This window comes from Temnothorax longispinosus, chromosome 3 (genome assembly GCF_030848805.1).
Source record: "Temnothorax longispinosus isolate EJ_2023e chromosome 3, Tlon_JGU_v1, whole genome shotgun sequence".
NCBI lineage: Eukaryota > Metazoa > Arthropoda > Insecta > Hymenoptera > Formicidae > Temnothorax > Temnothorax longispinosus.
Window position 1 is genome coordinate 11,690,273 of NC_092360.1, and position 15,682 is coordinate 11,705,954.

The following is a 15,682-nucleotide window of genomic DNA, read 5'->3' on the forward strand; positions in this document are numbered from 1 at the left end:
TTCAACTCCAAAGAACAGACCTATATGATTTGACGTTTTCATCGGAGTTTTCAGGTTTTCACCTCGGTCGGGAAGCGCAATCAATCGGCGATTTCTGTATTAGCAAACATGGCGCGCGGGAGTAGTGCTGGCTTTGACAGGCATATCACGATCTTTTCGCCGGAAGGCCGGCTTTACCAAGTAGGTAAGGATCAGAAAATATATCTCTAAGCACGACACGAACAATTATCGTACTATCGGCGTCCTCGCGCTGGTCTGGATGGTGTGGATCGCCTAACCTACAATGTGTACGCCGATGACTCGGCGTGATCCGCATTTTGAAACTTGTTAACGTGTCTCTTTCTCTCGTATTTCACGCAGAATACGCCTTCAAAGCCATCAATCAAGGTGGCCTGACGTCAGTAGCCGTCAAAGGAGACGGGACGGTCGTTTTCGCGACACAGAAGAAAGTGCCCGTAAGTTAACCTCCTAAGGATCTTTTCACCTGAAACTCTGATCAGAAACTTGCTCAATTTAGCGTTTTTCATTTTTTCGCGTATCTTGTCGACTTAAATTTTTGTTGGAAATGATCACCCAATACTTAGAAATACATGGTTCAGATAATATTCATATTTATGTAATGTCAAAGTGATACATTGTTTTCCTTTACAGGACAAGTTGCTCGATGCCTGCAGCGTCACCCATGTATTTCAGCTGACCGAGTACATCGGTTGCGTCATGACTGGTATGATAGGTGAGTTCGGACAACTTTTGACCGTGTCGAAACCCTACGCTATCTTCCTAACTTCTCTATTCCACAGCCGACAGCAAGTCCCAAGTGCAACGCGCGCGATACGAAGCGGCTCATTTTAAGTATAAGTACGGCTACGAGATACCTGTGGACGCTCTGTGCCAGCGTATCGCCGACATTAGTCAAGTTTACACGCAGAATGCGGAGATGCGACCCCTCGGGTGTTCCATGATGCTCATCGCTTACGACAAAGAGAAAGGTCCGTGCATCTACAAGGCCGATCCGGCGGGATATTTCTGCGGTTATAGAGCCATTTCCGTCGGGGCGAAGCAAACGGAAGCTAATTCCTATCTCGAGAAGAAATTGAAGAAGAAACAGAATTACGATTACGACGAGACCATACAGCTAGCCATTACTTGTCTGTCTACGGTATTGTCTGTAGACTTTAAACCAACGGAAATTGAAGTGGGAGTTGTATCGAAGGACAATCCCAAATTTCGGTAATTGAAACGACATAATTTTGATTTTATTATTTCACATGTGTATGTCAAATTTTTATTTCCACTGTCGTACTTATCTTTATTAACAATTTTTTTTGTTACAGCATACTGACCGAGCAAGAGATTGATAAACATTTAACCGCAATCGCCGAAAAGGATTGATAATATTGTAACACAATTCATAAGAAATAAACATGTCCTGCTTAATACATTTTTTTTTTACTTAATATATTTAACGGATTATGTATAAGATTAGGAATTCGTGCAGAATAAAATTCATCGCGCGTTAATAAACGCTGTTGCGTTCATATCAAAAAGTTTTTATTTCCTTTATTATAGCATTAGCCTTAGTAATATTAAAATCCATAAAAATTAAAGTTATCCTTAATTACTTTCCTGCCGCAGTTGCCAGTGGATTCCTCAGAACCAAGATGACGGAATCGCCACGTAGAAACATCTTTGGAATAAATCTGTCTTTGTTTACCGGTTTGGCCTGTTTGCAGATATCGCAGTTAGTATAATATAAAAATTATTTATAAAAGATACTTATATTTAATTTTTAATTAATTCTTTGTCTGACTTTTTTTACAAAGAATGGAATATCTTTAATAGATCAGAACATTTATTACTTCTTGAAGCATCAACATCTGTTAATCATATTCTCTTCTTTCTAAATTTAAAACTTAATCAGCATGGGCTAATAATTTTTAAATATTAAAAATATAACTGCATATACAGCCTAGGTATCAAATAATTGTCACTATCCAAAGTTTAAAATAAAATTATAGTAAATTTAAATTAATACCTTTCGGATTAGTCAATGACAAAATTAGATTTGAATAATTTACTAGAAGTACACGTGATTGTTATAAATACCTTTTTCTTGCCTTTCCCCGTGCGTGGTAATTCCGTCCACATCTCCTTCACATTTTCCAAAACCATGTTGCAATGTCTGTCAAAGGCCTTTACTCGGCCCAATAGCTTTTTATTGTTCCTGCAATTTATTAACACTTGGGTATTATTCTTAACGGATTGCGTCAGAACTGAAAGAGGGCCGGTGTTAAATTCTTCTTCCTCTCTCTTCGCCAATTCCTCTGGCGTCATCTCGGATTTTGGTTTTGTCAGAGAAGACCTGATTCCAAATAAAAAAAGATTAGTATCTAATATATATTATATTAGTAATATAATATATGATACCGAAAATTCTTTGTCAACTTTTTACATGTCGTAGATAAGTGCTAATGCAAACAAATATAAGTTCGTGATTACACGCACGATCATATATATCGTTTTACGTTTATATGATCATGATTACGCGTAATGTAATTAAGGTTAGGTCTATAAATCATGATAAATTAAAGTTAAATATCAAAATTTGAATAAAATTGTACAACATGTATATACAAAACAAGTTCTTAACTTACATGTTGTGACGTTTCTGTTAAACAATATCGATTATTATCAATTCTTTCGCGATTGAAAGCTCCAGGCTCCAGGACGCTCCTTATCTTCCAATGTTTTCCAACGCAACGCAACGATTGTAGTGCTACCGTGCGACCACCCTAGGTACTACGTAGCCACGTTCATTTTTCGACACTGCCGATAAAACATCATTTTAGTGCCGTCCGTGCTACATATATCTGCAAATGTACATAATATAAATTTATTGCATTTTATATAAACATATGATATAAATGTAATATCTCATAAAAATTTAACATCATAATAAATGTGCAGAATATCTCATAATAATAAATATGTATATGTATATATCTCAATTCAAATTTTTTGTATTTTATAATTCTGTACCTATATACTTTTTCTATTTTTTACGTCAAATAAATTGAAAAATTATAAATTGTAATATTATACATTGTTATATATTGTACATTGTACGACGAGAAAAGAAATAAATAAAAAAGCACATATCCCAAGAAAAGAGGATCGCCAATAAAAGTTATGGCGCCGGGCGTGGTGGAGGGCTAGAATTAAGTAAAATTAAATTGTGCATTATCAGATGAAACCGCGCAATTTGCAGATGTAGCACCAAAATGATGTTTTATGTCGGCAGTGTCGGAAAATGAACATATCAATTTCGAAAATGAATATATATACTGGCGATAATGTACAGAGGCTTTCGACGGTCCTACGAAAAAGATCGGGATGGCCTGTCTCAGGCTTCTTGGGGATTGAAGCCGCAGGGTGATTATTATATGATCACGTGCATGGTGCACATCTGTTTGTGTTCAAATTAAAAATGTTATCACATCAACAAATGTAAAGTAAAAAAGACACATTTATATATTTATGTTAAAATATAGAAATATATTAAAAATCGATAGATTTAAATTACACTCCGATAAACAAATATATGTATATTTACAAATGCAAGTATAACTTTGAGTAGTAATATTAATTTTGATAATATTTTACCTTATAGAAATAAACAATAATTACAAATAAATTAAATTTCTTATACTATCACTTATACTACCACAATACTCTTATAATAGTAAAGTGTGTATATATATAGGTACATGCATAAAATTATAGTTAACATATTTATAGTTATAACTATATAATTTACATGTATATTTGTAATTATATATAATTATATAATTATATAATATATAATACATAAATATAGTTAACAATAAACTGCATTAGCATGTAAGAATTAATAAATTTTTACTTGCGTTATAGAATGTTATTTTTTCTTATTACGTTTTCTTTGTTCTTGGGAATCTCAGTTGATAAATTTTAAAGTATAAAATACACGAAATCCTAATATAAAATTTAATTAAATATAAATTAAATCTAAATTAAATCTAAATTAAATACATATAATGCTTCTCAGAAAATTAGAACATGCAAGAAAATTCTATTTTTGAAAGAATGATTGTAACATTTTGCATTGGGTTGGTTAATAATAAGAAAATTTTCAAAAAGTTTGTATGCTCTACTTCCGCATCATCTTTTTTCTTTAACATAAATTCTAATTTTCTTACCTTTCTTTTAGCTTACTTTAGTTTCTTTCAAATGTGACTTTTCCTTAGTAATGCTGTTAATAATGTCAACATTTGAACGTTTATATATTTTTCTTTCTTCTTATATTGATGTGATTAATGTATTTTGCAATTATAACATTTTATAAGTAGCAAAACCTATTTCTATAAAATGTATATAGAAATAATGTATATATATTATATATAAACATACTTGAAGAATAGCAAATTATTAATTTATTACTCGACTATAACTGCGGCCCATATGTACAAAGTATGCACCCTTTTCAAGTGCGGTCTAAAACGGGATACAGCACTTGAAAAGAGCTCGAACCTTGAGCCGAAACGTATTGCATACTTTGTACATATGGGCCAGTTAGTCGAGTAATAAATTAATAATTTGCTGTTTAATCACTGGCGGACGAAGTTATTTTCTATATATGTGAAGAATTATTTATTTCCTTATCTAGTAATTAGTCTTCCAAGAAAATTTGTAACAAATATTATGATTTCCTTGGAAGAAAAATATATAAAAATATATAAAAATAAAAATATATAATATATAATAAAAATATATTTTTATTTGTTGATGCTTCTGTATGTATTATATTATTTAGTAAATCTATAATATTAAAATAATATTAATATGAAATAATAAAAATAATAACTATAAAAATTTAAGAATATTTAATATACAGGGTGTTCAAAAAAGTACCAAATTTTACGAGCATGTAGTATTCGTCAAAACAAACTAAAAAGTAGTTTTTCCTGGACGGCCTTGCGCACGAGACAGTTCTGGCACGTACTGTGCAATGCCAGGCAAGTAAAATTGTTCTGCAATTCGCGCAATTGTTTTGGCTATTCCCAGATATCCAAATATCTAGCTGTAAGTGCATGGTAGCGGTTCGAGATCATGGTCTGTTGTTCCTTGGGGATGCACTCTTTCCACTATCCCTTCGCCGGGTTTCTTCAAAGTCGAAGTTGTGCACATGCTTGAACAATCAGTCGCCTTTTATCCTGATGTCCGGTACTTCCTGGGATCCAGTCTTCGCGGAGCGTTACATATTGGTATCGTGACTACTTTATAGTTTGGCGCGGGTCCCAGGTTAACGTAACAGGCCATCTTGTTGAGAGTGCCCTTCCGGATTGATTATCGGATGATAATAATGAGATGGTATCCTTCTAAATAGCCACGCATCCGCTTTATGTCCTAGACAGCCAGATACTCCAGTCCAGATAATTACGTTCAGCCTTATATTGAGCGTGCGGCTTGCGTACGCGATCATCCGCTCTCCTTCGGGATGTATTGCGTTAGGACGGCCATAAATCCTGTTGGACATCTGTCTGTAGAATGAACTGCCGCGTGAAGTCGGGATACATCTGTCTTCGGTGGTTTCCTTGGCCTGTTTACATACAAGTGCGATAAGCAGAACGGTAATGATGGCGAATCTTTCAATAAATCACCAAGATACCACTCCCAGGAAATGTCATATTTGCCATACGCCCTATGGAACGGGCCAGTTAGTGATGGCACTAATCTTCTCAGGTCGGTCCGGATGTCCTCGCAGTAAATGATAGTTAATGCAATTGATGCAAAACTGGCACTAGTCGGAACTGAGTTGAAAGCGCGCTTTTCGGAGACAGTGGAATACTTCTTGTAACACGCAGAGGTGTTCGTTGAAGGTCCGGCTATAAACGATGATATCGTCTAGGCAGGCAAACACCGTTGAGTTCCAGCTCTGGTGTCCAATAATTGGAACGTTACGGGGACAAAGTGCAGTCCGAACGACCTGTGAATGAGAACATGACCCTGAATTGCATCAGACTTTTGCCCGAGCACGATAAATGTGGTAATCTTTCTGCTTTTCGGAGATAGAGGCACTTACCAATATCCGATTTTTAGGTCCAGCATTGAAAGATACCAAGTTCCCCGCAACTTATCGAGTGTAGCAAAGATCCATAACAAGGGATATGCGTCACTTCATTGATATGTCGGAAGTCGATAAAAAATCGGAACTTTCCATCCTTCTTCCCATCCTAACGATAACTACTTGCATTGACTTTACACAATAATTACTGATTTATTAAGCATTATAGAAAAAAATGACTCAAGACTTTTCGACTTGATTTTTTATTTTAAGAAAAATTGCTGTGCAAATAATAAGCGCAAATTAAGTGACACCCTGTATATTTTATTATGATTCGAGTAAAAGTTTTAAACATGTTACTTATATTTGCATGACATTGTTACAAAAAGTACAAAAATTAGAGTTTATAATAAATTATAATATAATAATTATTTTAAGATAAAAGTACCAATACTCGCCGGACACTTAAGAGTAGGTAAATGTACCAATACCTGGACACGTACCATGTCTGGATACCTTTAAAAAAATATAAATTTATGGAAATAACGATTTGGATATTATAACTAAAGTTTCAAACTACAAGAAAAAATATTTTTATCTCTGATTTTAATTCGCGTTATACGTTATATTTATGAATAATAAAGTCCAGATATAGGTATATGTCTGGGTATTTTTACCTTATAGACTACTTGATCGTTAATATGCATCAAAAAATACGAGAAAAATTTTTTTTTGCAAGATTAATAAGCTGATCCGCATTACACAGTATGTTCCACATTACACCAAAATCTACCCTCGAAAAAACTGATATAATATTAAACTTACTATAAATAAGCAAAATTTGATAGGATACCTTAAGGTATTATTATGATAATCATCATCACAAACATTTAACATTACAACCTAATAGAAACTAAGTTCGGATATATATCTTTAATAGTTCTCAAGTTATCTTAAGCACGACTTAAGGTATCCTATAATACCTGCACTTTCTCTACAGCGTTTTAACATCATGATGGTGATTTAAAACTGCAAGACAACGCGAGAGAATCATCAATTCTTTTCATCGTAGCCGCAATCAAATCATGTTTGTAACAGATGTTGCCTCTCGTGGTCCTAATATTCCCTACATCCTATATCAATTATAACACCACAATCGCAAGCTGACTATATCCATCGCATAGGCAAGACTGCACACGCTGTAACTGAAAGATAGGCATTATCTTTTATTACATCTCAAAATAAGAAAAGTCTGCTTATACTTTCAGACAAAACAGGACAGCCACATTTTGATTATAATGCGCAATTTAAAAAACGCAAAAGTAAAAAGGTACTTTAAGCGGCTAAATGCACTGAAAACTAAATATGGTAAGAAAAAGACCAATACTTTTAAAGAGAGAAAAGCAGAACGCCACAAAAGGTATATCCTTCTACGTTTTTAGAAATTCAAATATAAAAAGTAAGAAAAAGTGACTTGAAAAGTGGTATTAGACAGAACCTTCAATTAGTCACAAAGCAAATAAAGAATTAATAGATTTAATTTCCATTCATCTAATTTCAACTATTCCAATTAAGTAAGATGTTACAATGCCTAAAAATTTTAAATGTTTTGAACGTGTTTCGTAGCACCTTTATTAGTTCATATATTTAAAAAATTCATAAATTGGAGTGTTATTAAGGTGTAGGCAGTATGGTGGTATATAGCCCTTATCTAACTGTCAAAACAATTAAGAGAATTAAAGTAGAATTTATAGCATGACGAAAAGATAGAAATATTTTGCTAACTCCATCTACTCTTCATAGCAAATCACTGAAGCTCAATTTCGTAAAAATCATTAACTTAATTGTTACGTAATATTTCAACAACGTTACAGTTTTAAACTTTTAACGCCTCTCTCTATATAATATTAACAACTAATTGTTAATTTTTATTTGGCATTTGTAACAGTTAGCATTTTTAACAATTTACTCGCAACATTCTTGTGCCTATTAGCTACAGCAACTTGCAATAATGTATTTCCTTGATTATTACGAGCATTTGTTACAACTACAAACTCATCAGGTTTTACCGCTTTTAATTTGCTGATTATTTCAAGGTTACCATTTTTTGCATCTTTAAACATTTCTTCAACTAGCTTCAGTAAGTCATTAACATTTCGGTCCTTAGAAAGATCAAGAGGTGTTTTGCCTTCATTATTCTTAATGTTATAAATTGCACCTCGCTTCAATAAGGACTTCGTAATATCCAAAAAACCATTCTTGGCTGCAACGTGAAGCGATGTAGCACCGCTAGCAGCGGTTTTAGCATTGATGAAATTGTTTAATTTATCATGACTTACATGTTGTAATAAAACTTCAACAAATTCTTTGTAACCTTTAAAAGTAGCAGTGTGTAATGGTGTGTTACCTTTATTAGTAACTCGAGTAACATCAGCTCCGTTTTCTAGTAAGATGTTCACAACACTTACCTGGCCACTGTTAACAGCGTAATGTAACGGTGTTCTTCCATCAATGTCTTTGTCATTGACATCAACTCCACCTTTTAATAGGCGACGGATAGCTTGTATATTACCATTACTAGCAGCAATGTTAATGTCTTTCTGCAGATACTCGAGAATTTCCGATCGATCGTCATCTATAAACTTAAGTGCAATCTTAATATGTTTTATCTTTTGTAAAATATCCAAAACAGTGGGATGACTTGGTCCAAAAATAGCTTTGAGTTGGTTAAAACATTCTTTGAAGGTTTGAAGTGCACCAATCCATTTACCTTGATCAAAAAGTACTTTTGCTATGTTGTATTGAGTATGCAAGGTATTAGGGTTATTTCGTCCTAAAACATTTATCTGGATATTAAAAACTTCTTGAAAGGCTTTCAGGGCTTCATGAAATTTTTCTTGATGGCAGAGTGTTACAGCAATGTTTTGTAACGTTTCCAAAGTACTCGAATGATTAACACCAAAAACCACTTTCGTTTTCTCGTAAACCTCTTTATAAAGTTTCAATGCCTCTTCAAACTTACCTTGAGCAACTAGAATCTCATCAATGCATTTACCTTGATCAAAAAGTACATTTGCCATGCTGTGTTGAGTTTGCAGGGTATTAGGATTATTTGGTCCTAAAACACGTTTCTGGATATCAAAAACTTCTTGAAAAGCTTTCAAGGCTTCATTAAATTTTTTTTGATGCCAGAATGTTGCAGCAATGTTTTGTAACGTTCCCAAAGTATACGAATTATTAATACCAAAAATCACTTTCTTTTTCTCGTAAACCTCTTTAAAAAGTTTTAATGCCTCTTCTAACTTACCTTGGTCAATCAGAATCCCTGCTATATTATTTTCAATACACACATTTTTTTGGTGATTTGCACCATGAATTTCTTTGTTTCTTTCAAGAACTGTTCTATTGATATTTAACGCTTCTTCGTGTTTGCCTTGTTTCTCTAATACGATTGCCATGTGATAGTAAGTTTCTAATGTATCTGAATGATTTGGTCCTAATAATTCTTCTTGTTTTGGACAAACTTCTTGATAAATATTAAAAGCTTCTTCATTCCTTCCAAGCCTATACAGCACTAAAGCAATTGTACTTCTTGTATGTAAAGTATTTTTATCATTCAAACCCAATATTTCCTTCTGTTTCTGGAAAATTTCTTCAAATGTGTTTAAAGCTTCTTGGTAAGCCTTTTGTGTATACGATACTTTGCCTATGTATTTCTGAATATCTAAAGTGCCAGGATTATCTGACCCTAGTATTTCTTTTCTTTTTTCATATGAGCTTTTAAACAAACTTAAGGCACCCTGATTATCACCTTGATTGAGAAGCAATAAACCCATTTTAAACTGAATGGATGCATCAATTTGTGATACATCTTTCAACAGTTCGACTTTTGAAAAGTTACTATGCACTGCAGCAACTACTAACGTTTTATATTCTCTATCGCAAGCATTCATTATTGCTCTTACTGTATCAATATCCTTTATCTTGTTAAGATCATTAATAACTTGAAAATTATCATTTTTAACATGTTTAAATGAGTCACTCAGTAATTTAAATAAACTAGTTATACTTTTATCTACAGTAAAATCTGATGGTGTTTTACCATCATCAGAAACTGCATTATACACTGCACCATTAGACAATAGGAGCTTTACAACTTTTAAGTGAGAGAACTTAGCAGCATAATGTAGAGGAGTAAACCCCTTATTATTAACTGCATTAGGATCAGCTTTGTTTTGTAATAGAATATCGACAATCTTATCATAACCTTTCCATGCAGCATAATGTAATAATGATGTTCCATTAATATTTTTGGCGTTAACGACCGCACCTGCTTTAATGTAATTCTCAACTTCTGAAAAACCATTACGTTTTACAGCCTCAAACAATTTTTCAGTTACCGTTAATAGGCTGATAACGCTTTCGTCATCAGACATTTCTAAAGGTCTTGTAGAAGAATTGTCAACAGCGTTATAAACTGCTCCATTTTTTAATAAAACTTCAATAAAGTCTACATAACCGAAATTAGCAGCAACATGCATAGGAGTTAAACCATTATTAGCATCCTTAGCATTAACGTCAGCACCTTGTGATATCAAGTACTTTGCAACTTCTAAATGTCCTTTCATTGCAGCAAAGTGTAATAATGTCTGATTAAATTCACCACGGTCATTAATACTTAACCCCTTACTAAGAAAAAACTCTACAGTATCCTTATAACCTTCTCTAGCTGCGATATGTATAGGTTTTGAACCAGAGGCATTTTTAGCATTAACATCAGATCCCTTATCTACTAGATATTTTATCATCTCTAAGTTACTTTCTTCTGAAGCAATATGCAATATCGTATAATCATCGTTACGTTTAAAAACAATATCTATTTTCTCGCACTGCATTAACAATTTAACTACTTGTAAATGACCGCGTGCCACTGCTAATTCGTCAGGTGTTCTATTGTCATTATTCTTAACATTAATATTTGCTTTATTATCCAGCAAAACTTTAACAACATTATCATGACCATTTACTGCTGCCAGATGTAATGGTGTAACATTTTCTGTAGATTTAACATTAACATTAGCACCACCTGCTATTAAAATCTGAACAATTTTCTCATAACCCTTTTGTGCTGCAAAACATAATGGTGGTAGATTATTATAAGTTATGGCATCAACATCAGCTTCTCTTGCTATCAGAGCATTATGACCTTTACCAGCAGTCAAATATAATAGATCAGCAATTTCAGAATCTTTCATATCAACATAGGTTTTTTCTAGCAAAATTTCTGCAATATCACTGTATCCAGCAAGAAGTGACAAAGATTCAATGCCTTCTGCGTTAACATTAGCCCCACTTGCTATAAGAACTTCCACGATTTCTCTGTAATTACATTGTATAGCAGAAAGCAATGGTGTCATGTTGTCATCGCTCTTAACATTAACATTGGCTCCATTTACTGCCAGAATCTCAACGATTTCTTTATTATCTGCTTGCACGGCTTTATGTAATGGAGTATTACCTGCAAAATCTCTTGCATCGATTTGGGCTTTATTTTTTATTAAAAGATTAACAATACCTTTGTGGCCTTCTACAACAGCAGTGTGTAATGGAGTAAAACCATTAAAAGCTCTAGTGTTTACTTTAGCTCTATATTTTATTAAAAAACCGATAATATCTTCACGGCCGTTAAGAGTAGCAAGATGCAATGGTGTCATACCACTATAAAATTTAGCTTTAACCTTAGATGTAACCTTAAATGTAATATCTTTTATCACAAGATCAATACCGTCATAAGAATTAGCCTCAATCTCAGCTTGACTTTTTATTAAAAGATCAATAATATCTACGCATCCGTTCAGAACAGCTGCATGTAGTGGTGTCATACCACCAAAAGATTTAGCATTAACATTAGCTTTATTTTTTATTAGAAGATTAATAATGTCTCTGTGGCCTCGCATTGCAGCTGCATGTAATGGCGTAAAATCAGTAGTGGTTTCATTAACCTTTGCTCCATTTTTTATTAAAACTTCAGCAACTTCCTTATGACCACCAACTGCCGAGCAGTATAATGGTGTAAAATTATGTTGAGCCCTAGCACAAATGTCCACACCATGTTTAAGTAGAGCAACAACTATTCCTAGATGACCATTCTGGGCAGCAATATGCAATGGAGTATAACCTGTAATAGTGGCAATACTAGCGTCGGCTTTATTTTTCAGTAGAGCTTTAACAATTTCCTCGTGTCCATCTTTTGCCGCAAAGAGCAAAGGTGTACTATTGTGGAATTTGTTGACAGCATTAACATTAGCTCCATGCTTCAATAGAATATTTACTATCAACTTATGACCGTTTTCTACTGCATGGTGTAATGGTGTCCAACCATTTATTTCTCTAGCATTAATATCAGCTCTTTTGAAAATTAAAGCATTTACTATTTCCAGATGGCCGTATAACGCTGCTATATGTAACGGTGTCCAATCTTTATCATTTCTGACGTTAACGTCTGCCTTATTTTGAAGCAAGAAATTAACTAACTCTAGATGACCTCTCTTTGTAGCAGCGTGCAACGGGGCAAGACCACCTGTAGTTTCATTGATATCAACGTTTCTATCTTTTTTCAGTAAAATTTTGGTCACATTGATATGATTATTATGTATTGCATAGTGTAAAGGTGGAAAACCATCTTTATCTTGGGCACTAATATTTGCTTTATTTTTTAATAAAAATTTAATAATATCCTCGTGACCATATTGAGCAGCAATATGTAGCGGTGTTCTGTCAACTTTATCCAGCTCATTAACACATAAACCTGCTTTTACAAAAAATTCTACAATATTTTTCCTTCCATGGGCAGCAGCAATATGCAATAAGCTTTGACCATTAATATCTTTCACATCAACGCTTAAATTTTTATCAAGAATGAATTTTACAACTTCAAGACTGGGTCCTTTAACAGCAAAATGTAACGTGGTCCAAGAATCAACACTTCTAGCATTAATATCTGCTCCTCTTTTTAGACAGTCCTTCAAACTTTCTAGATTTCCTTCTTCCAAAGCAGCAAACATTCTTTCCTGATTAGTAATAGTATCTAAGTCTTGATCGAATTTCTCTCTCAACTTGAAGGAATTATCGCTTATCAACTTGCCAATTTTTTTTTTGGTTTTTATTATATTTCCTTCGGTAAGTTTTTTAGCGTTCAAAACAACTGCTATTGAAGGATCAGATAACATAACGTCAACTAAGGGATTATCATGCGCTAAATGATTACGTAAACATTTTCCAGTTAACAAAGGAGTGTTATCGTCTAAAGATAGTAAATTATTTTCCAAGTAATGCCCTGAGCTACCTAAAATTGACATTATATCTAGAACAAGCATTTCTACTAGTGTTTGTAATTTTTGATCATTCTTGAAGGAAGGTAATTTTTCAATTAATTGGTCACTCAATCCGTTATTACTTAAAATACTTTTCAGTTCAGATAGCTTCAAAGTAAGCTTATTATATTCTTCTTCTGTTATATCGTAAGTCTTCCTTTGTTTATAAGTAGAAATAAACGAACCGTTTTCATTCAACATTCCTCTTAATTTCTTAATCCATCTGATATTACTTGTTCCAAATTCAGGAATATAAAAAAAAATTTTGCAAATTAATGTGTTTACTCTAGCAAGTTTGTCATCTCGTATTCTTGATCTAACACTACGAAAAATTTTCATTACCAACTTAGAAATTTCGTTAAGACTATGAGGCTTTATTTTCAAAGTCATATTCTCCAATATTTGATTAGCAAAATCTTTTATTTCTCTAACATCATAATTGCCGTCAAAGTTAAGATTTTCACTCAAACTGATTAAGAACTTTATTAATTTATGTCCTGTAATATAATCAATTTGGATATTTTCTGACAGAGTTTCTGCACAACTGATTATATTATTAATTTCATTAAACAGCTCCTCTTCATAATTCGTCTTGTCAGTTATATTATCACTTAATTCTTTAATAAGTTTTTCAAACTTCTCGTGTTCCATCATTTTAAAATTTTCCTGTATTATTTCATCCAATTTAACATTACTGAATATTTCAGCAATTTCTTTTATCTCACCTAAGCTTTCGCTATCAGCAATTCGTTTTAAAAGCATTCTGAGCGTTTTAATCTTCTTACTGTAAAGAATATCAGTAATTACAATATCGATTCTTTTAGTATCATTTTGAACACCGATAAAAAAACTACCATCTGTATTTTCCTCAATTTCTGTTCTCTTAGAAAGTGAATAAGCATGTGATAGTGAATTACGTAAATCTATAATTATTTGTCTTGTGTTTTTTGGTAACGATAATAGCAAAAGCTCACTTGTATCATTAGATAACTTGGGTGATTCTAATGTGTTTGTTAAATGCTCACCGATAACCTGCAAAACCCTTGTAATAATTAACTGTCCTTCCCTTTTTTTAGGATCAACTGATAACGCCAGCTTAATATAATCACTTATTTTCATTAAAGAATGGATATCCCTAATTTGTTGATAATCGTCATACAACTCTTCAAATTGAGGATAACTGCTAATAATCTCAGCAACAACTTTCTCGCGTTTTAACTTAAAAAAATCAGTGAATTTACCAATATTCACACTTCCTATACTATCTTTTTCGTCTTCAAGTTTCTTTGCAAAATTTTCTAGATGATTTAATATTTTGCTTTTATTCATTGTAGCATTATAAAATAGATTAATTTCTTGGCGTTTTGTGTGAGAGGAAACAAAACTGACTAAACAAAACTCCATTTCTTCCCAAGGTAATCTATCATAGGTTGATTTCAACTGCCGCTTTAATATATGAATATTTTGTGCAATAGATTTTGCTACAAATAAAGCCCTTTTATCTACTTTTTCCGCGTTTGAGTAATTTGTTTTTAACAAGTTAATGTTTTGAAGTGTTAATTCAATCCGTTCTCTGATGTTATTAACACAATTCTTCACATTTTTATATTTTCGAGAAGTATTAGAGAAGAAACGGAGGTTTACTAACTTATTTTCAACAAAAAGTTCCATTTCGTCTGATAATAGTACGTTTTTTAATTTTAATTCTTCATAAGCTTTTGAAAGTATTGTATCCAATTTTCCCAAATGAACAACAAAATAGTTACCTGGCCATTTATTAATAAGTGTATCAAGAAGCTCAGCATTACATGAACGTATAGCATAATAAAATGCATTATGGCACGTTTCATCTTCATCACCTGGTAGTATAGTGTTTCTTCCAATAACAACAGACAGATTATTTAGAATTCTACTATCACTATCAAATAGATACTCTAAAATTTTTACTTTATTATGTTTACAAGCTAAGATAACTAAATTAGTGCTTTTAACAGAGTTGCTGGCACTATCATAATAATCTCTCAAAGTTATTTGATCTTCTGCATTACTTATGTTATCAATTAAGTTACTTAATTTTTTTAAGCTATCAAGATTATTTTCTGATACTGCCTTTTCAAGTTGAGTTAGAACTTGGAGATAATGTTCTCTTGATTGTTTCGTCATATTTTTTGAATTCTCTTATAAATTCCTCCTTAAATTTAGAAGT

General features: G+C 32.8%; 3 protein-coding genes across 3 annotated transcripts in view; 1 reads left to right on the forward strand and 2 right to left on the reverse strand.

Moving 5' to 3' along the window:
- Window positions 1-23: 23 nt before the first annotated feature.
- On the forward strand, window positions 24-1,538 carry LOC139809957 (proteasome subunit alpha type-6). The gene is made up of 5 exons (XM_071773262.1): window positions 24-184; window positions 361-455; window positions 652-733; window positions 801-1,230; window positions 1,335-1,538. Exons 1-5 carry the CDS (start codon window positions 109-111, stop codon window positions 1,390-1,392), a joined length of 741 nt encoding a protein of 246 aa, XP_071629363.1. The 5' UTR covers window positions 24-108; the 3' UTR covers window positions 1,393-1,538.
- LOC139809958 (probable small nuclear ribonucleoprotein Sm D2) overlaps window positions 1,537-15,682 on the reverse strand; it is a 15,519-nt gene continuing 1,373 nt past the window's right edge. The window contains exons 2-4 of the mRNA XM_071773263.1: window positions 2,655-2,870; window positions 2,107-2,362; window positions 1,537-1,723 (exon numbers count right to left, since the gene is read on the reverse strand). Coding sequence (XP_071629364.1) covers window positions 1,619-1,723; window positions 2,107-2,362; window positions 2,655-2,656 — 363 coding nt within the window. The 5' untranslated portion in view covers window positions 2,657-2,870 and the 3' untranslated portion in view covers window positions 1,537-1,618. The remainder of the gene's footprint in view (window positions 1,724-2,106; window positions 2,363-2,654; window positions 2,871-15,682) is intronic.
- The window catches only part of LOC139809549 (uncharacterized), a 24,836-nt gene continuing 15,560 nt past the window's right edge, over window positions 6,407-15,682 (reverse strand). The window contains exon 2 of the mRNA XM_071772499.1: window positions 6,407-15,651. Coding sequence (XP_071628600.1) covers window positions 8,032-15,651 — 7,620 coding nt within the window. The 3' untranslated portion in view covers window positions 6,407-8,031. The remainder of the gene's footprint in view (window positions 15,652-15,682) is intronic.

Coding starts and splice junctions, on each gene's coding strand:
- LOC139809957 (XM_071773262.1), top strand. CDS start 109: ATGGCGCGCGGGAGTAGTGCTGGCTTTGACAGGCATATCACGATCTTT. Junction 456..651: donor CGACACAGAAGAAAGTGCCC/GTAAGTTAACCT, acceptor TTTCCTTTACAG/GACAAGTTGCTCGATGCCTG. Junction 734..800: donor CGTCATGACTGGTATGATAG/GTGAGTTCGGAC, acceptor TCTATTCCACAG/CCGACAGCAAGTCCCAAGTG.